The sequence below is a fragment of the Anolis sagrei genome, chromosome X, assembly GCF_037176765.1.
Source record: "Anolis sagrei isolate rAnoSag1 chromosome X, rAnoSag1.mat, whole genome shotgun sequence".
Taxonomy (NCBI): domain Eukaryota; kingdom Metazoa; phylum Chordata; class Lepidosauria; order Squamata; family Dactyloidae; genus Anolis; species Anolis sagrei.
The window spans coordinates 94060740-94083299 of record NC_090034.1 but is presented as its reverse complement, the minus strand read 5'-3'; the positions used below and the strand labels follow the sequence as shown (position 1 = coordinate 94083299).

The 22560-nt window shown below is 40.7% G+C and overlaps 1 protein-coding gene across 1 annotated transcript; it reads right to left on the bottom strand.

Moving 5' to 3' along the window:
- Nucleotides 1–416: 416 nt before the first annotated feature.
- Nucleotides 417–14046, bottom strand: LOC132780181 (phospholipase A2 inhibitor and Ly6/PLAUR domain-containing protein-like). The gene is made up of 4 exons (XM_060783747.2): nucleotides 13914–14046; nucleotides 6694–6812; nucleotides 3237–3353; nucleotides 417–2104 (listed from the first exon to the last, which is right to left on the bottom strand). Exons 2-4 carry the CDS (start codon nucleotides 6740–6742, stop codon nucleotides 1890–1892), a joined length of 381 nt encoding a protein of 126 aa, XP_060639730.2. The 5' UTR covers nucleotides 6743–6812; nucleotides 13914–14046; the 3' UTR covers nucleotides 417–1889.
- Nucleotides 14047–22560: the final 8514 nt, after the last annotated feature.

Sequence of the window (22560 nt, the reverse complement as noted above, 5' to 3'; positions counted from 1 at the left end):
AAGACCATTTTAAATATCTCATAAAAGGGCATTATGTGAGTCGATGCAACTGATCATATGATTGTAAATATGCTGTTCTGAATTATGAAGAGTAAACTACTTGTTCTTTATTGATCATCTATGTGGCATATTTCCTTTCTTTGGAAGGCAGTCTGTAAGCTGATCAAAAGTGAGCTATGCATCATTTTCATTTTGTCACAACTTTGGATTTTAGTCTTCATGGCTGAGGTACGTGGAGGTGAGAATCAAAGCCAGTCACTGGAATCCCAGCAGTTTCCAGGACTAAACCAGCTTCCTAAAAACCTCAAAAATAAGAACATTGATTTCCTTTGCCAATGACTTTGAATGAGATCTTGATCCAACTGTTATAACTGGCCCCTTAGAGCCTATGATTAATAAAACTCTAGACGAGAAAATGTTGGTGAAGCAGCAAATTTTATAAAATTACCTGCAGGTAGGTGTGTTTTACAAAATAATACACAATACAGTGAAGTTCACATCGAAACCCCCCCTTTCTCCATGATGCATCCCTCTTGGATCATGTCAGGAGCATTGTCAAAAGAGCCTTTGACCAATCACATTTCCGCTAACACAGAGCCAGCTCACTGCTGTATCTTGAGTTTCATCAGTGTCCTTTGGCAAAGCTGCACATTTATCTCCTCCCCACTCCCCAATTTGATTTTAATTATCTCAATTCTATGTGACCAATCTCATCAGTCTTTAAGTCTTCAATTCTTCCAGCATTAACAGCCTACTTTTATTCAACTCTAATTTCTTCCTTTGTTTTGCCTGTTTTGAATATCAATTATTATTTCTGTGGGATGCCTGTGTAACATTTGCCATTCCTATAACCTGTCAACTATTCTCTATCATAGGTAACAGACTAAAGGCGCTTTTAATGGAAACTCCTTCTCTTTAGATTATTATATCATTTCTATTTATCCCTATTCTACTGAGTGTGAGTGTATAAACTAGTTGTCCCCTGCCACCCGTTGCTGTGACCCAGTCTATATGTGTTTTGTGTGTGTATATGTGTGTATATATTTGTGCATATGTGTATATATGTGGTTTTGCACATGCATTCTAATGTATTATTTATTTTTAAGTCTCTTCTGCTGTGTTTTTCAGTGTTTTTATGAGTGATGGTCACTCGTTGGCCTGATATGTGTATTGTGTCCAAATTTGGTGTCAATTTGTCCAGTGGTTTTTTTTAGTTATGTTAATCCCACAAACACACACACACACACACACACATGTATCATTAGAATTATTTCTTACACAACCAACATTGCTGAATGCCTGAAACATGGCCTAAGAAAACAGCAAGACCTATTTCATTACACCTTGGTCCTGGAACAAATCCAAACAATCCAGGCCTATTTTCAGATCAGACAAATTCATTTGGGAATCACAGTTTAGGCATTGCATAGTTGCCCAAATCTGCCTCAAAGCATGGCTGAGTCTCTTTCTCTAGAGGTTTTTGGGCACAGGCTGGATGGTTATCTGTTGAGGCAGCTTTGATTCTATGTTCCTGCATGATAGGGGGTTGAACTGGACGTTCTGGGGTTGGACTGGATGACCCTTGTGGTCTCCTCCAAATCTGTGATCCTATAATTTGATGAACATATACATTTTTGCATCTAATATCAAGCCAATTGGAGTAGGAGGAGTAAATTATTTCCATATATTATATTATATTTCTTGCCTCTCACCCCTAAATGAACAGTAGCAGACAATAACTGAATTTCATTTTTTATAATTTGATTTTTATTTTACCCCCATTGAGTAAAATGTAAGTGATAAGCATAACACTGAAAGCTTCAAAGAAAACTGCACACATGCAGATGATAAAGAGTAGCTTTTCCTAGCTGACTCAGATGCAAGATGCTTTAGAAGAGGAACTTCTTCAGCAGGAGAGTAAAGATGGCCAACAGGAGGGATGTAGAAGAGGCGGAGGCCTTGTTGCACACCACACTTTTAATAACAGATCCAGCTTGAAGGTTCATAAATTGTGCAGAAACAGGCTTCCCCACTTCTCCCTGTAATCTTCGACACTCAGATTTCTGGTTACATCCCTTCACAGCAGTTGTAAAGCCTGCTCCTCCTAGATGTAACAAGAGAGAGAGAGAGAGAGAGAGAGATGGACAATATAATCCAGGCTTATAGCGCCGTGGGTTAAACCACTGAGCTGCTGAACTTGCTGACTGAAAGGTCGCAGGTTCAAATCCAGAGAGCGGGGGTGAGCTACCACTGTTAGTCCCAGCTTCTGCCAACCTAGCAGTTTGAAAACATGCAAATGTGAGTAGATCAATAGGTACTGCTCCGGTGGGAAGGTAATAGTGCTCCATGCAGTCATGCTGGCCACATGACCTTGGAGGTATCTATGGATAATGCTGGCTCTTTGACTTGGAAATGGAGATGAGCACCAACCCCCAGAGTTGGACACAGCTGGACTTAATGTCAGGGGAAAAGTTTTACCTTTACCGTATTTACTGTGAACCAAATCAATTCATCCATGCACTTTCTACCCCATCCTTTCCCTACTGTGCTACAAGGTATCTAGCAAAACTTTAAGGAACAATCACAACACAACCATGTTATCTAAGGACCTTCCTGCTATTACTGCAGGGAAGAGGGCTTCTGTAGTGTAGATGCTATTACTTCTTTCCACCTACTGCTAAGGAGGCTGTTCAGGTCCTGAACAGGTGGCAGCAAGACTGCTCACTGGAACAGGGTACAGGGAGAACACAACTCCACTGTTACACCAGCTCCACTGACTGCCAATCTGCTACTGGGCACAATTCAAAGTGCTAGCTTTAGCCTATAAAGCTCTAATTGGTTCTGGCCCAGCTTACCTTTGCAAACATTTCTCCTTCTATGAACTATCTAGGAGCTTAAGACCATCCAGGGAGGCTCTGTTCTCATAGGCAACCACCAGAAGTTGCCTTGTGTCATGTGATGGTCTGATGAGGTCCCAAGTCTTTGTGGGTGTTCATTGTGCTACACTAACCTAGTGCTGAAGTAGCCGATTGTGCAGCTCAAAGCACCCTGGAATGCACCATAATGTGCTCACCCTTGTAAGCATCAGCATTACACGTACCATTTTGCTTCCCTGACCTTGAACTGAATAAGGATGCTCCATACTGGACAAAATTAGCGAGCTATTTCCATAGGAGGAGGTTTAAGAAACCAATCAAATTTTGGACTTTATGACCTGGGAAATCCCCTCAACTCACCTGATTTCGTTTCAGTCACCATAGCGATGCAGACATCTGAACTAGAAGGACATGCTTCTTGCTTGCCAGAACAAGTGTCACCTGCTGCAAAACATGTTTCACAATGCAACCCAGCACCTAAAAAGTGGGAGAGGGGGAATGACATGTCATTGTCAATATGAGATAAAGTCAGTCACTACCTTGGTGCATTAATTTAAAACTACAGTAGATCTACATATCCTAGTATTCCCTTTCAGGGTCCTTCATGTAAACCATTTTCACATACAATGGAGCTAGTTTTCTTGCCTGAAATTATCTATATCTTGGGTTTCTTGATGAAGCATACCATAGAATCACAGGATGGTAAAACATCTGGGCGTCCCCTGGGCAACGTCCTTGCAGACGGCCAATTCTCTCACACTTGCAGTTTCTCAAGTCGCTCCTGACACATACAAAAAGATGGAAGATCTAGAAAATGCCTAGAGAAATATTCTTTCCAAGAATGCCTATGATCAACTGGTAGAACATCCAGCAAAAGTTGACCATAGAATCTGATCTCATAATCTCCACTCAAAGGTTTTGTGAATCTCCAGTTGTCCTATCCTGTGGGAGACAAACTATGCCTAGGGCTGAAATCCAGCATTAGGACTGTGCGTAGGGTTGCACCTTGAATGATGTAGAAAAGAAAGAATTTCAACAGGTGTCATGCTATTGAATTCCCTCTTTGGCACCACTGTAAAGGTATAGGGGTTCTCTCCATTTTCACGCAAGATCCTGTATTTCTTGGTTTGGTGTGAGTAGATGTCATAGAATCATTGAGATATTATTATTATTATTATTATTATTATTATTATTATTATTATTTGGGGTGCTTCTACCCCGCCCTTCTCAAGCCCCTAGGGGGGACTCAGGGCGGCTTACAAAAGGCACAATTCGATGCCCAACAATTCACAAAATACAATATACAAATTACAAATTACAATATAACGTCAACAGTTATAACTAGTTAAAACAATCAAAACAATACAATAGCAGCAATAAAATCATCTTGTGGTCAATGTTCACCAATTCATAAATCCATAATCCATCTAGCATCGTCAGAGTTGGAAGGGACCTCGTGGGCCATCTAGTCCAACCCCCTGCCAAGAAGCAGAATAATCTCATTCAAAGCACCCCCGACAGATGGTCATCCAACCTCTGTTTAAAAGCTTCCAAAGAAGGAGCCTCCACCACACTCCGGGGCAGAGAGTTCCATTGCTGAACAGTTCTCACAGTCAGGAAGTTCTTCCTAATGTTCAGGTGGAATCTACTTTCCTGTAGTTTGAAGTCTAATGTATGATGTATTCCCAATGGGCTGTTGTAATTCACAATGAAGAGAGATAAGTTGTGTGGGTCATTAGCTGTTTGGAGATGAACAAATCAAGGAGCCAAGGCACACCCATGGAAATCATGGCAGAGGCATGCATAGAAAAGTAATTAAAATCTAGCTCCATGTTTCCAGAGTGTTTGGGGTGTCTTTCACCCAGAGAGTGGGACTGAGTTTGCTTCTGGTGTCTGTATTTCATACTTGCCTTATTCTATCTGAGCTGTATGTGTTCCAAGCACCTTTGCTCAACTGATATCTCAAAGGGAGGAAACATAGACCAACAACCAAGCATTTGATATGCAGAGAAATAGTTGCAAGTAATGCTGGGAACAGTAGGGGACACCTACAAGATCATGGGTGGGATATTGCTTCTCTTCTTCCTTCCCAGTTAGCCATGCAGAACAACTTCAAATTGTGCCTCAGCTGCTTCTTGCCTATAACTAGGGTTTGCCAGAGTGAAAACCCTTAGAGGTTTCCTATACCTTTAAGGGTTGCATGCAAGAGGGAAATTCAGCAAATGTTGGTTGCTACTCAAGCTGGCAACACACAATACTTTTTCCGTGTAGCCATTTAAGGTATAAGAAACCTCACCAGTTTTCTCTTTGGCAATCCTACTAATAAACTCACGCCATAGCACTAGATCCACAGCAAAATGGTCACAAACAAGGGTCTTCCTATTGTGAGTTTGTGCTGCTGTCAATTCTTCTTATTTACTTATTTATTTATAGTATTTATATTCCGCCCTTCTCACCCCGCAGGGGACTCAGGGTGGATTACAATATACATATACATGTCAAACATTCAATGCCATAGAAACACAACATATATAGACAGACACACAGAGGCCATTTAACATTGAGGGTATTCTGGACACCAGGGGAGCTGTTGCTTCACCATCCATTTCTGACACTGATGGAGTACTTCCTCATTCTTTGCATGCTTGCTGGAGATTTTTAAGGCGTTGTAAGTTAGTTAAATTAGCCTTCCTGCATAAGCGGTACCTAAATTTCCTACTTGACAGATGAAACTGTCTTTTGGGCTGCAAAGGTCGACAACGAGGTACACAATGGTCGGAAGCTCACTCCGACCTGGGCTTGCTTCGAACTCATGACCTTTTGGTTAATAGTGATCTAATGCATCTGACTCCCAGCCAGCTACGCCACAGTCCCAGTTGTTATATAAGGCCTGCCTCAAGTCTTACCAGAAAAGGGAATTTGACATGATCCCAAATCTTTTCATGAAAGTTGAGGTTCATATAGGTTCATATAGTTGAGGTTCATATAGGTCTGCCTCACATGTATCAACCAGTCTTGAGCTGACTAGGGATCAGGGAATATTGTCTGGTGCTGGTATCTGACAAAATGAGCAACACTAATAGAAATGGAGCAAGATCTAAACTAGTGGTTTTGAACCTTTGAGTCTTCAGGTGTTTTGACCAACAGCTCCCAGAAATCCCAGCCAGTTTACCAGCTGTCGGGATTTCTGGGAGTTAGAGGCCAAAACATCTGGGGACCCACAGATTGAGAACCACTGATCTAACACATCTTGACTCAGATATGTCTAGATCACAGTTCAGAAACGGTTCCTTCCCAATATTTATAGCTTATAACTTCCATCATCCCTAGCATGTATCATCAATGGGAACAGATAATTGATGCTGTGTGTTCACATGGCGGGCCACATTTGCCCTAGATTACCTTTGAACCCTCTTCATTTTGTGTGCCTGCCTTCAGCAAAACCTTTCTCCATCTTTGACCAACTCTAACAGGTTCTCACAGAAATCAACCAATGCCAAATTTCAGAGTACATTTGCCCTACACTATTATATTAGTTCGATCAATACCCATTTAATTGTTCTGGCTCAAACATGTGGAGTCTTGAGAGCTGTGATTTGGAAAAGCTTCTTCTAGAGAGCTCTTATGCACCCCTGAACTACAGATGCAAAAAAAATTATAAATATATCATGAAACAACAGATCCTAGAGTTCTGCGGGATGAAGGAGGGGCAGCTGAAGTGGTATCAAAATGCTGTAACTCTGCTGCACATGCAGCATTGTTTGACCGTAACAGAACAAAACTGATCCCTTCTCCAGTGAGAGGCATCACGCAATACCTGTAGCCAGGAAAACAGAGAAGAGAAGGAGTCCCAGAAATGCCTTCATGGTGATTGGGTGGTGGTTGTGATGGGAAAAGATCACTTTTCAGTCAAGGAAATCCTGTGGACCAATGTGTCTGCAAAAACAAATATACAAACACACATAAGGACGGATAGATGGGTTGCAGCATAAAACAGGAGCCTTCCGTTCATATACTCCCACCTGGCTGCCCTGCTTGGCACAAGTCTACCTACATGAGGCAGGTAAACATAGCATTGAATGAAACATGCAGAATAATCACAGGATGTCTTAAACCTACACCTGTTGATAAACTCTACAAGCTAGCTGGAATTGCCTCCCCTGATGTGCAACAGGAAGTTGCTGCTGTGAGAGAAATAAGGTTGAACACTGTGAAAGCCACCCACTGCATGGCTATCAGCCTCCTCCCAGTAGACTCAAATCAAGGAAAAGCTTCATGAGAACCACCACTCTTCTTAACATTTCCCCAGCAAGAGTATCCCCCTGGGGAGCTAAGCTAGGAAATCTCAATCGGATGAGGGTCTACCTCCAGGGGCAAATCAAGAATGGGCAACTTGGAAGTCCCTGAATAGATTGTGGAGTGGGCAGATCAAAAGACAACCTGGTAAAATGGAACTACCTAAAAGAATTCCCCCACCTTGTGGGACTGTGGAGCAGAACAGACAACTATGCATCTGTATGCTTGTCTGCCTCATATACAGAGCAAGAATTGTTTGAGGCTACAGACAGTGCAGTCACTGTTGCCCATTATTGGTCAAAAGATGTTTAGCCACTTGTGCTCCTTCTATTTCTATCAGTTCGATACTAATTTATGCAATGTTTTTGATACAAAATAGATAAATAAAATATCCTCCAACAATTCAAAATTTCCCTGAACATGTTCAAATCTTTATGGGATAATCACATACCACCCTTCCTATTCCAAGAAAGGACTGGTAAGCTCCGATCATATCTTATATTCCAAATGATGCCAAACAGCATGTGGTAGGAATTCTAAGCAGTAAGCATGTTGGGTTGCTGTAAGTTTTTCGGGTTGTATGGCCATGTTTCAGAAGCATTCTCTCCTGACGTTTCACCCACATCTATGGCAGGCATCCTCAGAGGTTGTGAGGTCTTTTTGAAACTAGGAAAATTGGGTTTATATGTCTGTGGAATTTCCAGGGTGGGAGAAAGAACTCTTGTCTGTTGGAGGTAGGTGTGAATATTTCAATTGGCCATCTTGATTAGCATATTCATACCTACCTCCAACAGACAAGCTGCTTTCAAGGTGTGGCTTCAAGTGAAGCTCCAGACAAGAAACAAGCAGGGAAAACTAATCACCTTTCAACAAAGGATACCCCCAGGCAATAAGAAGCCACAGTTTGTAGAAATGATGCGCCAGGAGAGTGGGTGGGGGGAGAGGAGTGATTTTCTCCCCCCCCCCCCCCCGCCCAGCTCTACTGGTGCATAATTTCTGTGTGCTGGGAGAGCTGCTGCAAGAGTGTACTGAAGGCTGGGTAAGTTTTCTTGACTTTTCAAAGAGGTTTGGGGGCTTTGGGGAAGGGGCTAGAGCTTCCAGATGTTCTCGCGGGCCAGTCCTGCAAGAGCAACTGTACACGCACCCCATAAATCATGTGCTTTATGGGGTAGGTGTGGACAGGTCCCCAGGAACATCCACGTTTTTAAAACGCGAATAGTCCTGGGATAACTGCCTGTCTGGAACCGCCCTGAGGAAGGAGGAGACGAGACAGTTCATTTCTGTGGTAAGCAAGACACCACCAAAAAATACCACAGTTAGCTTGGGATTCATTGTGATAATAGTATGTGAAACTCCATTGACAAAAGGAATCACAGAAATCTGGACTAGTTTAAAATTGCCAATTAATTCCAGAATTTTAAAAAGTGCTGGTTCTTATGGGAAGAAATGGGGTCCATCAGAAAAAATTACAAGCCAAACACTTGAAACAGGACAGGACCCTTCTACACTGCCATATAATCCAGATTATTAAAACAGATCATCCACATTATTGTCTTTGAACCAGATTATATGAGTCTGCACTGCCATATAAGCCAGTTCAAAGCAGATAATCAGGATTTCCAATGGCAGTGTAGAAGGGGCCATAGTTCTCATATCGTAATTCCTCTTTTAAGCATTGAATAATACTCTGCTGTATTGCTTCCATAAATGGAGAAATGAGCTACTGGAATGTGACTTACTGCTGAAAGATGATCACTAAAAACAAAGTTCCCACAGACTTGGCTGTTCATGCGCAATGATCTAGGAGTGCTATAAAAATGTCTTGGTGCATTGTTTCTGCACAAAACAACAGAGACAGAAGGGTGTGTCTGTGAGAGAGAAAACTGAGGCCGTGTCTAGCTCAGATATAACCTCACCACGGAATTATCTACGAATGACACTAATGAACATCTGCTTAATGTCAGACTCTTTTCAGGAAGAGCCAATAAGCGGAAGCCCGGAGGCTTGTTTTTGTGAATTTCTCCCTTAACCCATATTTAATTCAAAAGGGCTGAAGAGAGATGTCCAAAACATGGGCACATTTAGTTTTGCATTGCTAGCCAAGTACCACAGCAGCAACAACACATTCTAGCAAAATAGTCTTTAATGAAAACAACAACCGATGTATTGTCGAAGGCTTTCATGGCCAGAATCACTGGGTTGTTGTAGGTTTTTCGGGCTGTATGACCATGTTCTAGAAGCATTCTCTCCTAACGTTTTGCCTGCATCTATGGCAGGCATCCTCAGAGGTTGTGAGGTCTGTTAGAAACTAGGAAAATTGATTTTATATATATGTGGAAAGTCCGGGGTGGAAGAAATAACTCTTGTCTGTTGGAGTTGGGTGTGGATGTTTCAGTTGACCACCTTGATTAGCATTAGATGGCCTGACAGTTTTTAGGTGTGGCTTCTTACTCACTGGGGGAATTCTTTGTTGAGAGGTGATTAGCTGTTCCTGATAGTTTCTTCTCTGGAGTTCTATTGTGTTTGAGTTTTGTTCTTTATTTACTGTTATAATTTTAGAGGGTTTTTTTAATACTGGTAGCCGGATTCTGTTCATTTTCACGGTTTCTTCCTTTCTGTTGAAATTGTCCACATGCTTGTGGATTTCAATGGCTTCTCTGTGTAGCCTGACACGACAGTTGTGCGAGTGGACCAGCATTTCTGTGTTCTCAAATAATATGCTATATCCAGGTGGTTCATCAGGTGCTCTGCAATGGCTGACTTCTCTGGTTGAAGTAGTCTGCAGTGCCTTTCATGTTCCTTGATTCGTGTTTGGGTCTTGCTGCGTTTGGTGGTCCCTATGTAGACTTGTCCACAGCTGCATGGTATATGGTAGACTCCTGCAGAAGTGAGAGGGTCCCTCTTGTCTTTTGCTGAATGTAGCATTTGTTGAATTTTCTTGGTGGGTCTGTAGATAGTTTGTAGGTTGTGTTTTTCATCAGCTTCCCAATGCGATCAGTAGTGATGTATGGCAAGAACACTTTCCCTCTGTGTGGATCATTGTCTTTATTCTCGTGACTTGTTCTTGGTCTTGCAGCTCTTCCGATGTCTGTAGTGAAGTATTAATTGGCCTGTAAAGCCCAGTTTAGTTGGTTCAGTTCATCTTGGACGAAGTGGGGTTCGCAGCACCCAAACACGAATCAAGGAACATGAAAGGCACTGCAGACTACTTCAACCAGAGAGGTCAGCCATAGCAGAGCACCTGATGAACCAACCTGGACACAGCATATTATTTGAGAACACAGAAATGCTAGACAACTCTAACAATCACCATGTCAGACTACACAGAGAAGCCACTGAAATTGACAAGCATGTGGACAATTTCAACAGAAAGGTAGAAACTATGAAAATGAACAAAATCTGGCTACCGGTATTAAAAAAAACTCTAAAATTCTAAAAATAAAATAAAGAACAAAACTCAAACAAAGGGGAACTCCAGAGGAGAAACAATCAGGGACAGCTAATCACCTCTCAACAAGGGATTCCCCTAGGCACTAACAAGCCACGCCTAAAAACTGTCAGGCCATCAAATGCTAATCAAGGTGGCCAATTGAAACATTCACACCTAGCTCTAACAGACAAAAATTCTTTCTCCCACCCTGGACTTTCCACAGATATATAAACCCAATTTTCCTAAATTTCCAACAGACCTCCCAACCTCTGAGCATTCCTGCCATAAATGCAGGCAAAACGTCAGGAGAGAATGCTTCTAGAACATAGCCCTACATCCCAAAAAACCTACAACAATCCAACAACCGAACTACCAGAATAGTCTTACATTTAAAAAAAACACAACTTTCTAGTTATCTGACCTTCAAAGTCATGTCCAAAGAAGTATTGAGGACTAGGTCTGGATTATTATGATTCATCCCAAGTAAAGAAGGTCCATCAAATCCATGGGATTTACCCAAAAATTGACTTATTCTATAACTGAACCAATGAATCTACTCTAGTTTTAACTATTTTCAGTAGGCATCAGGACTGGGGAGCCAGGTCTACCCTGCCATTATACTCAGTGGGTGGGTCGAAACTCTGCTTCTATATGCTCAACAGAAATAATAAGTTACTGTGACACTAGATGTTTTGGAACTGAAAGAAAATGTAGGAGAGTGGAACTCTTATGGCAGGAGCAATGGTGTTATTTTAGCCCCACCTCAGCTACACCTATTACATGCATCATAAGGAATGGAGCCCCCAGTGGCACAATGGGTTAAACCTTTGTGCCAGCAGGAGTGCTGACCGAAAGGTCGATGGTTCGAATCCAGAGAGCAGTGTGAGCTTCCGTCTGTCAGCTCCTGCTTCTCATGTGAGCACATTTAAGAAGCCTCCCACAGGATGGTTGTTATTATTGTGTAGTCTGTAATTTACTGCCATGGTTAGAGGATGGCAGCTTGATTGAGTCTTAATTTTGTTTTTATATGTAATTTACTGTATTTTATTGTATTTTATATTGTGTTCACTTTTATGTTTTGTTTTTAGGCACTTCGTGCTGTCTATAAGCCATCCCGAGTCCCTTCAGGGAAATGGTGGCGGGATAAGAAGTTATTATTATTATTATTATTATTATTATTATTAAAACATCCAGGCCTCCCCTGGGCAACATCCTTGCAGACGGCCAATTCTCTCACACCAGAAGTGACTTGCAGTTTCCCAAGTTACTCCTGACATTGAAAAAAAATCATAAGAAATACTCTGCTTACATCTTTCTATCTCCCACGACCCAAGACCACCCGGGTGTCCCATTTGCCCTCTCCAAAAACTAAATTGTATATCTTAAATTGTTTTAAAAATACTTTGTTTGTAGATGTCCTACATAATGTTGATTTTCATGGCGAGAAGTGACCCGAAGTGACATTAATTGCTGACATACAACAGATGTGTGTTGAAATGGCTCTGCTTGTTTTGCAGTCATTGATTTATTTTGGCTCTTTGAACTCAAGGTTTACAGGCATTCAGAAGACAACACTTTTAAATAAATATTATTCTGAACAAAAAATCAAGAGATTCTTCATATCTAGAATTTCTATGTGTACAGCAAATGTACGCAGCACTTTTAATCTGATCTCTGAGACAAAGAGTGGGCTGGAGTCAAGATTAGAGCAGTGTTTCTCAACCTTCCTAATGCTGCAATCCCTTAATACAGTTATTTGTGTTGTGGTGAACCCCAACCATAAAATTATTTTTGTTGTTACTTCACAACTGTAATTTTGCTACTGCGTTGAATCACAATGTAGATATCTGAGATTCAGGATGTATTTTCATTCACTGGACCAAATTTGGCACAATTACCCTATACGCCCAAATTTGAATACTGGTGGGATTGGGAGGGGGGGGGTTGATTTTGTCATTTGGGAGTTGTAGTTGCTGGGATTTAGAGTTCACCTACAATCATAGAACATTCTGAACTCCACCAAGGATGGAATTGAACCAAACTTGGCACACAGAACTCCCATGACCAACAGAAAATACTGGAAGGATTTGGTGGACATTGACCTTGAGTTTTGGAATTGTAGTTTACCTACATCCAGAGAGCCCTGTGGACTCAAACAATGATGGATCTGGACCAAACTTGACATGAATACTCAATATACCCTAATGTGAACACTGGTGGAATTAGGAGAAAATAGATCTTGACATTTAGGAATTGTAGTTGCTGGGATTTATAGTTCACCTACAATCAAATAGCATTCTGAACCCCATCAACGACAAAATTGGGCCAAACTTCCCACTCAGAACCTCCATGATGAACAGGAAATACTGTGTTTTCTGATGATCTTTGGTGACCCCTCTGACACTCTCCTTGCGACCTCCCCAGGGGTCCCGACCACAGGTTGAGAAACGCTAGACTAGAGATATGAACAGTCTTTCCATTTTTCTCACAATTTACAATCCTGTTGTCAGTAGCAAATCCCCCCACCCTTCTTCCTTAGCTAGTCTGTTTTCGTACTCGTCTTTTTTCTTTCTTTTATATCAGCCAACACTTAAATTTCTTAAATGTGCATTTGAAAAACACACTTCTCTCACCTCCCTTGAGAATTTACCTTGAGGACAATCAACCCGGGAAACCTACAGCATTTTGTAATATCCCTTTATGCTCAAATAAGTATGGTCTGCAAAGAGGAGCAGGCAGACAACTGTCTCCAAATACCAAAATCCAACTGCTCAGCTCAAATGGAGTCAGATGTGTTACAATGATTGTAGAATGGTAAGTCAATATTTATGCAAAATCCATTGTCTTAGTTGGTCTATGCTAGTAGGAACTAAAAGCAATAGCCTTGTAGGGTTTTTTCCAACAGGGATTCACAAACTGAAGAGAACAAGAGAAATAAAGTGAAGATAAAACAAAACTGCAAGTTATTTTTAGATATCCCAACTCTCCAGCCCTACTTGTCAGATCTGCTGATTCATGGTCATCAAGTTATACCAGAACACTATTTCTACAGTATTTTACAATGCCAGGGAAAATATATTAATTACTTCAATGCTATGGGTCTATTTTAATATGCTAGAAAAAAGATGTTAATCAGTTCACATGCCCAGAACTACAGTACAGTATTCTTGTTCTAGATAAGATGATAATTCAGAGAACAGTTGTTGTTCAAGTAACATTTGCCATTTGGCATTATTCACCCAAATAGACCCCCAGCCTTGGCCACAATTAGTCCGCAAAGATTCCAATCTTGAATCACCAAAAATACTCACCAATAATTATAAAATTATGGCAGCAGCTAAGAGAAGCCAATTCCAGGTGTGTTGTTAGCAAGGTTTGACTGCAGCAAAGTTTCTGCCTGTGAGTAATTTAGCTGGGAGGACTTTTCAGCAGAAGAGAGAAAACACATGTAAAAAAGAGGAGGAGCAATTGAATAGTCCCACATCCTTCTCCAAATCACTGGGGATATGTCAAGGTGGCGTCTTCTGACTTTTCTAAACAAGAGCAAACTGGGAGAGCCATGAAACTCTTTGTTTTAATGTAACAAGTAGTGTGACTAAATTACACATTATTATTATTGTTGTTGTTATTGTTATTTTACTAATACAAAACACAGTATGACACAGGAAATGAGATATAAATGCTGGATTTCATATCACAAAATCACAAGTTGAACACTTCCCAACAACAACAACAACAATTCCATCAGCAACCACTGAAAAAGGGGGCTGACGAGGAGATAGAAGGGGTTTGGGCATCTATCAAAAATCAAAAAAAGGAGCACAATACTCCTCACAAAGAATTGGTGGGGTCACAAGCCTGAAAAAGTTACAGAAAATGAACATGTCAAAGTCCTCTGGGACTTCCGACTTCAGACTGACAAGAGTTTTGGAGCACAATACTCCTGATCTAACAAACGGTATCTCTTCCTTTTTCCATAACTTTGCGGCAAGAATATGCTACACAAAGTTATGGACAAAGGAGGAGATACCGGAAGAAGATTTTTTTTTTTGTCATGTCAGGAGCGACTTGAGAAACTGCAAGTCGCTTCTGGTGCGAGATAATTGGCCGTCTGCAAGGACTTTACCCAGGGGACACCTGGATTATTTTTGATGTTTTTATCAACCTTGTGATAGGCTTCTCTCATGTCTCCATATGAGGAGCTGGAGCTGACAGAGGGAGCTCATCCGCCTCTCCCTGGATTCGAACCTGCGACCTGTCGGTCTTCAGTCCTGTTGGCACAGGGGTTTAACCCACTGTGCCACCAGGGGCTCCACTGGAAGAAGAAAATTGGCTGGAAAAGATAGTGGACTTACGAAATATGGACAGACTCATCTACTTGATATCCAAAAATAAAGGAAAGCCGATAAAAGAAACAGACTGGGAGAAAGTTACCAAATACTTGCAACAAAAAAATAAGAAGATACTAATATAAAAAGAGTACATCGCTCCCATAAGAAAGGAAGGGAGAAAAACAAGTAGAAGGTAGAAAATAGAAGAAGGAAAAGGATGACTCCTCACTGAAGATGCACCAAACCTTCTTTGGTGGTGGGTTTACTGTTTTATTATTGGATTTTTTTAAAAAAAATGTATTAAGGCTGTTTATAAATGTTGTTTTTATTTATAATGAAGCTCTTTTTTCTGTTTTGTTTTGCCTTTCTTTTCTCTTTTATTAAAATTCTCAATAAAGACTTAAAAAAACACCCAAAATAAACCAAAATATAGATAATTGATGTTGCAATCCCAGGCGACAGCAGAATTGATGAGAAACAACTGGAAAAGCTGACACAATACGAGGATTTAAAGATCGAACTGCAAAGACTCTGGCGCATGCCAGTAATTGGCACACTGGGTGCAGTGCCTAAAGACCTTGGCCTGTACTTGGACACAATAGGCACTGACAAAATTACCATCTGCCAGATACAAAAGGCCACCCTACTTGGATCTGCACACATTATTCACTGATACATCACACAGTCCTAGACACTAGGGAAGTGCCTGACGTGTGATCCAATACAACAGCCAACGTAGTGATCTTGTTTTCTGTGTACTAATCTTGTTGTGTTTCAAATAATAATTTTATTTCTTACCCACCTCTCCTCATGGCACGAGGTGGGTTACAAAACAATTAAAATACATAAACACAGCAAAAAAACCCCCCTATAAATATATATTAAAACGTACCTCCGTAAAAGTTACATACCAAAACTTATCTCTATGAAATACATTTTAAAACAGACAACACAGAGAATATTTATTTATTTATTTTTTACCGTATATTCCGGAATACAAGGCGACTGGGGCTATAAGACAATCCCCCAACTTTTAAATGCAAAACAGAGAGTTAGGGATATACTCACCGTTTAAGACGACTCCACATTCCATTCTTCCAAAGGCCACTGGGCTCCCAGAATGCTTCCTTCCATATCTTATGGTCACTCTTGAGGTTTCTAGATCCAAGGTGCGGTGACATCATGGCTATGGTGGTTTCTTTTTCGTCACCCCTACATCTGTCATGCAGTTGCATCATGGCGTAGTCTCGCGGGACAAGAGCCGCTTCTTGTGAGGCTTGGCGGGGCTGGGAGGCTGGGGCATGATGGCGGTGGAGTGGGGCTGGCATCAGGAAGAAGGAGAGTGGCCCGAGCAGCGCAGGAGGCCCTTCCGGAGGCAGCGCTGGAAGCAGCCCAGGGGCCCGGGTGCCAACGAGGGAGAGGCCTGGGCCTGAGCAAGGAAGGCAGCCAGGAAGGGAGGAAGGACAGGGAGCCCACCTGGGAGGCCGTCATGAGCCAAGGCAGCGAAGGACTTTAGGAGAGCTTATTTCCGAAAAATGAAGGAAACACTGAGCAGCATTCCGTGGAGACAGATACTAAAAGACAAGGGAGTTACGGATGGATGGGAGTTTTTCAAAAGTGAAATACTCAAGGCTCAATTGCAAACAGTACCAACAAAGAGGAAAAATAGTACAAGTGCACAGAATGGATGTCCAAAGAACTTCTCACTGTGCTAAGACTGAGAAGAGACATGCACAAGAAGTGGAAAAAGGGAGAAATCAACAAAGATGAATTCAATCAAATAGCCAACTCCTGTAGGGAAAAGGTCCGCAAGGCTAACGCACAAAATGAGCTCAGGCTTGCCAGGGACATTAAAAACAATAAAAGGGCTTCTTTTCTTATGTCAGTAGAAAAAGGAAAAACAAGGAGGCGATAGGGCCTCTTCGAGGAGAAGATGGGGCAATACTGATAGGGGATAGAGAAAAGGCAGACCTTAATGCCTTCTTTGCCTTGGTCCTCTCACAAAAAGAAAGTAATCTTCAACCTCAGCAAGATGGAGTGGATGAGGGATTAGAGGACATCCAACCCCAAATTGGGAAACAAGTCGTCCGGGAATACCTGGCTGCTCCAAATGAGTTCAAGTCCCCAGGGCCTGATCAACTACACCCAAGAGTATTGAAGGAACTAGCAAAAGTAATCTCGGGCCAAAACTAACAAAATGAAGTTCAACAGTGACAAACTCAAGATACTCCACTTTGGCAGGAAAAATGAAATGCAAAGATATAGAATGGGGGGACTTCCGGTGGGTAATGGCTGCGGGCAAGCCACGCTGAGAGGGAGCTCCGGCGAGGCACCAGCGTAGAGGTGGTTTTGGGTGAGCAGATTGCTCCCCCACCTTCGCCGGATCGAAGGCGAAGGTGAGGCGAACCTGCAGAGGCCCGTAGAGCCCCCAAGAACCCCTTTCCCTCAAGGAGGGGGGTCGAGGGGGATCCGGGTCAGCGGGAAGCAACCGCCCCGCTGGGATCAGGCGCAAGTCTGTTTCAACCGTAGCCAGCCCATACACAACAAAGAAGAAAGAAATAAGAAACTCGGGGGAGCTGCGCATGCGTCAAATAAGATAGACGTGCCTAAAAGAGCTCCCTAACTGCAAAATAAATAAAGCTTACTTTAAAAAGCCCAGGAAGACCGTAAACCTGTCTCCAACTTGGACCCGGTCGGGGAAAAGGAGGAAGAAAAGCAGATCGCGGTTTGAGTGACTGAAACTTGAATCCTCATAGAATAAATCAGAAGACCAGCGAAGGAAAGAACTGAACGTGAGTTCCATAATGACGGAGGGAGTGGAATGGGGGCAGAAGCTGGACCAAATATTACAAACATTGAATGAACTTAAGATAAGCACTGAAAGCTTAAGGAAGGGGAATGATGAATTAAAAGAACAAGTTAAAATGATTAATACCCGGCTGGGATCAATGGAGTCAAAGGTGCAGCAGTACGAAGGAAAATTTATGGAGGTGGAAGAGGAGACTAGAAAACAGAAAGAGGAGATAGCCAACTTAAAACAACATTTAGAAAGTGCAAAGCAAAATCTTCTAAACAAGATTGCGGACCAGGAAGATCGGTCTAGAAGGGCAAATATACGTCTGAGAACAGCAGGGCAGGATCTTCAGATAAATGACAATTTAAAACAAAATATTGTTAGTTGGCTACAGACTTTGACCCAAATTATACCAGACGATATAGAAAGAGTGCACTGGGCTTACAGAGGCAGAAAAAAACCCAGAGACATTTTGATCAAATTCTCAAGAGAGGCTTTGAAGGAAAGAGTTTATAATCAGCTCCGAAAAACAAAAGACCTTACCTTGGCAGGCAAAAAGGTCTGGCCTCTCCTGGATTTATCATCAGAGACATTAGATAAAAGAGCACAAATGAAGGAAATTACAAGAGTCCTGGAGGAAAAGAACCAGCGCTATACTTGGGCTTTTCCAGCCACTCTAATTGTCTATAAAGATGGCAAATTATTTAAAGCTACAGATTTGGCTAGTGGTAAGACCATGCTTAGACTTTTGAGATTTTGTACAGAAGGGGGAGTGTCGGATGAGACAGAGGAATCAGACAACGAAGAGGCCCACAGAAGTCTCAAAAGAAAGAAGGGGAGGAAAAAGGCCAAGGACACTCTACAGCCAGCTGGACTGATAACATCAACAGAGCTGGAAGCTGCAGACAGAGGCGAGCGGACTGAGAGTTTATTTGTTATTGGAGACTCGATGAACAGGGAAGGAGAGCAGGGACAAGATTTACAAGAGACTATAGATTTAAGAAATTTGAAGCAAATGGACTTGGATCAAATACGAACTTTAGAAAAACAGTTGAGAGAACTGAAAAAGCAAAAGCTGAAAGAGGAATCAAGAAGAATGGAGACAAGATCCAAGATGCAAGCATAAAAAAAAAACTTTTGACAAACTGGGTTTAAAAAAAAAATTATCTTTTTTTTTTGCAGGAGGGGGAACTGGAGAAGGGCAACGCAGCCACCAAAAGGACTCTGGGAAGGGAAGAGAATATAACTCTTTCAGATCCTTCTCTGATGAGAGAAGGGGAAGCACTGGACTCAGAGGGGAAGGGGCACATTGGGGATCCAGGGAGGGGGGCAAAAAGGGTGAGAGGAGAAGAAAGGAAGCTGAAGAGACAAGGGGGAAATACAAAAATGAAATCAAACAAAACAAATGTGTGATATTTCTATTCTTGCACTAAATTTGAATGGAAATGCAGATCTCAAGATTCATAGATTGTTGAAATTGGCAAGGGACTGTAAAATAAATGTGATGATGTTATCGGAAACTCATAAAAAGAGGGGGAGGGATAAATTGATTAAGGATAAAACATGGAATAGAATTTTTGAATCTAGGGGGACAGGGAACTCACGAGGGGTAGCGATTCTTATTAATGAAAATGTTCCATTTGAGGTGCTTGATGTTCAAAAAGATAGGGAAGGCAGAACTGTATTCGTGAAAGGGAAGATAAATCAGGTTAAAATAACATTAGCTGTGATGTATGCACCTAACAGAAACACAAAACAGTATATACTGAATACAAAAAAGAAGCTGGATAATTATGCGGAAGGGACATTGATTTGGGCAGGTGATTTCAATTTGGACTTAACTACTAAAATTAATAAAGCAGTAAATGTAAATAAGCTTAATATGGTGGATGCACATGCAAATCAGAGTATTAGAGATACTTATTACTCAGCAAGACATAATAAATTTAGCTGTATAGATTATATTCTAATAAACAAAGCAAGTAAAGCTCAAATAAAGAAGGTAGAAAGGAAACCAATATTTTTGTCGGACCATAGTCCCCTGATTGCAACTGTGGGATTGAGCAATGAGATAAGACAAAGAATTTGGAGGTATAATTCGGTGGTAATAGGAAAGGATGAATATAAAAGGAAGCTTCAGGAGGAGATAAAAGAATATTACAGAATAAATGATACTGGAGAATTATCTAAAGATGTGGTATGGGACTCATTTAAAAGTGTATTACGAGGACAATGTATTAGTATTGAGTCCCATATAAGGAAAAGTTGGAGAGAGAAAAGAGAAAAATGTATAAAAGAAATCGAATTAATACAGGAACAACTGAGAATAACAAGGAGAAAAAATATAAATAGTATTCTAAAGCAGAAAAAGAAAGAATTGGAATTAATGGATGAGGTGCAATGGAATAAAATGAGACAGTGTGTGAGACAACGAATCAATGGATGGGGTACAAAATCAATGAAACAAATGGTGAGATATTTAAAGAGGAGAAAGGAAAAGTCATGCATAACAAAACTTAAAGACAAAAATGGATTGGTGAAAGAAGGGAGAAAGGAACTAGAAAACATAATGAGAGAATTTTACAGGGATTTGTACCAAAAAGAACAGGTGAAAAATGAAGAAATAAAAATTGGGAATAAAGTAAATGAGGAGGATAAAAGCATGCTAAACGAAGAAATTACACAGGAAGAAGTAATTCAGGTAATTAAAGGACTGAAACAATTTAAGGCACCGGGTATAGATGGATACACAGCAGAATTTTATAAGACCTTTATGCATGAGTTGGTACCATATATGACAGCAATGTTTAATGAGGTATATTTGAGAGGTATTGTCCCAGAAACATGGAAACTTTCAGAAATTATTCCAGTTTTGAAGCCAGATAGACAACCAGAGCTCCCAGAATCATATCGTCTGATCAGTTTAGCAAACCAAGATTATAAGATATTTATGAAAATTATAGCCAATAGATTGGAAGTTATTCTACCAAAGATTATAGGAGAAGACCAATATGGGTTCGTTAAAGGGCGGGGAATCAATGAGCCAATAAGGAATGTTGTCAACGCGATTTGCCATTCGACAAAAATGAAAAGAAAACTGTCAATTCTAAAGTTAGATGTGTACAAAGCTTTCGATAAAGTAAACCATGTATATTTGTACAGATTATGTAAAGAACTAAATTTGGGAAATAACTTTTGTGAAATGATCAAAAATGTATATAGGGAAAATACAGCTTGTATTAGAGTGAATGGACAAAGAACGGAAAACATTCAAATTGAAAATGGGACCAAACAGGGGTGTCCGTTATCTCCAATGTTATTTGCTCTGGCAATAGAACCCCTAGCACATAGAATAAGGACGGATGAAACATGGGAAGGGTATAAGATTGGGAGGAAGGAGGAATTGAGATTGAACCTGTATGCGGACGATGCAATAATTTTGACACAGAGACCAAGGGAAATGATTAAATCAATTCAATTAACTTTGAGGGAGTTTAAAAAAGAATCAGGGCTATCAGTTAATATGGAGAAATCAGAGATATTATTTATCAATACACCCCCAAGGGAACAATTGGAGATAAGGAAGGAATCAGGGTTAAAATTGGGTATTAAAAAGATTAAGTATTTGGGAATCTGGATATATAAGACACTGGAATCTGGATATATAAGACAGATGGAAATTACAGAATGGCATGGAAGAGAATGTTAAAACAATTGAGTAGGTGGAAGAATAAAAATTTGAGACAGATGTCTAGGATAAGGGCATTGAAAATATTGATAATTCCAAAAATTATATATCTATTTCAGGCTCTCCCAGGAATCCCTCCCTTGGCAAAATTAAAGGAATGGGATAGGAAACTAAATTATTGGGTTGAAGGGGGGAAAAGACCAAGAGTAAGGAAAAAATTGAGAATTGCAAAAGAAATGAAAGGGGGATGGGGCTGCCCATGCCTAGAGCTATATAGTGATGCCTTCCAAATTGAAAGAGCAATAGAATTACAAGTGACAAATAAAAAATGGGTGAGATTTGAAAAGGAAATGAATGGAGTTAATTGTGAAGAAATAATTTTTAGAAAATGGGATAAGAGAAATATAGATAAATTAACAGGACCAATGAAAGGAACAATGCAAGTGTGGAAGAAATGGCAAGGGAGAATAAGTAGTTTAAAATCCAAAATGTCAACAGTATGGATAATTAACAAGGAAAAGGAATCAAATATGAATAGAAATATCCAGATATTGAAGGAAAAAGGAATAGAGAGAGTAGAACAATTATATGACAGAGAGGGAAAGGTAAGGGAGAATAAAATTAAACAATGGCTTGGGCAAGAAAACTGGTTACAGATAAGAGCAATTTGTGCATATTGCAAAACAAAAGAAAATATCAATATGGTTAAGAGAGAAGATACCGCCTTTGAAAAGATAATAAGAGAAAAAGGGGAAGGAAAGAAGGCACAGGCCAGCAAAATATATACAATGCTAATAGAGGCCGATGGATGTACAATACAGGACTTGAAAACTATGTGGGAAACGGAGTTACAAATCTCGGAACAAGAAATGAGAAATGTGGTAGAGATAATAGGGATGGAAAGGAATACTAAAGTACGAGAAACGAGGAGGAAAATATTGCACAAATGGTATCGCACACCCTGCCAATTAGCATACTACTATAAAGAGGGGAGTAGTCAGTGTTGGCATGGATGCCACCAGAAAGGGCACTTTATGCACATGATGTGGGAATGTGAATATGTACAAGACTTTTGGCAGACTATACAAAATGTGGCAAATCAAATATTAGGAAATGAGTGGGTCATAACAAAGGAATTAGCGGTA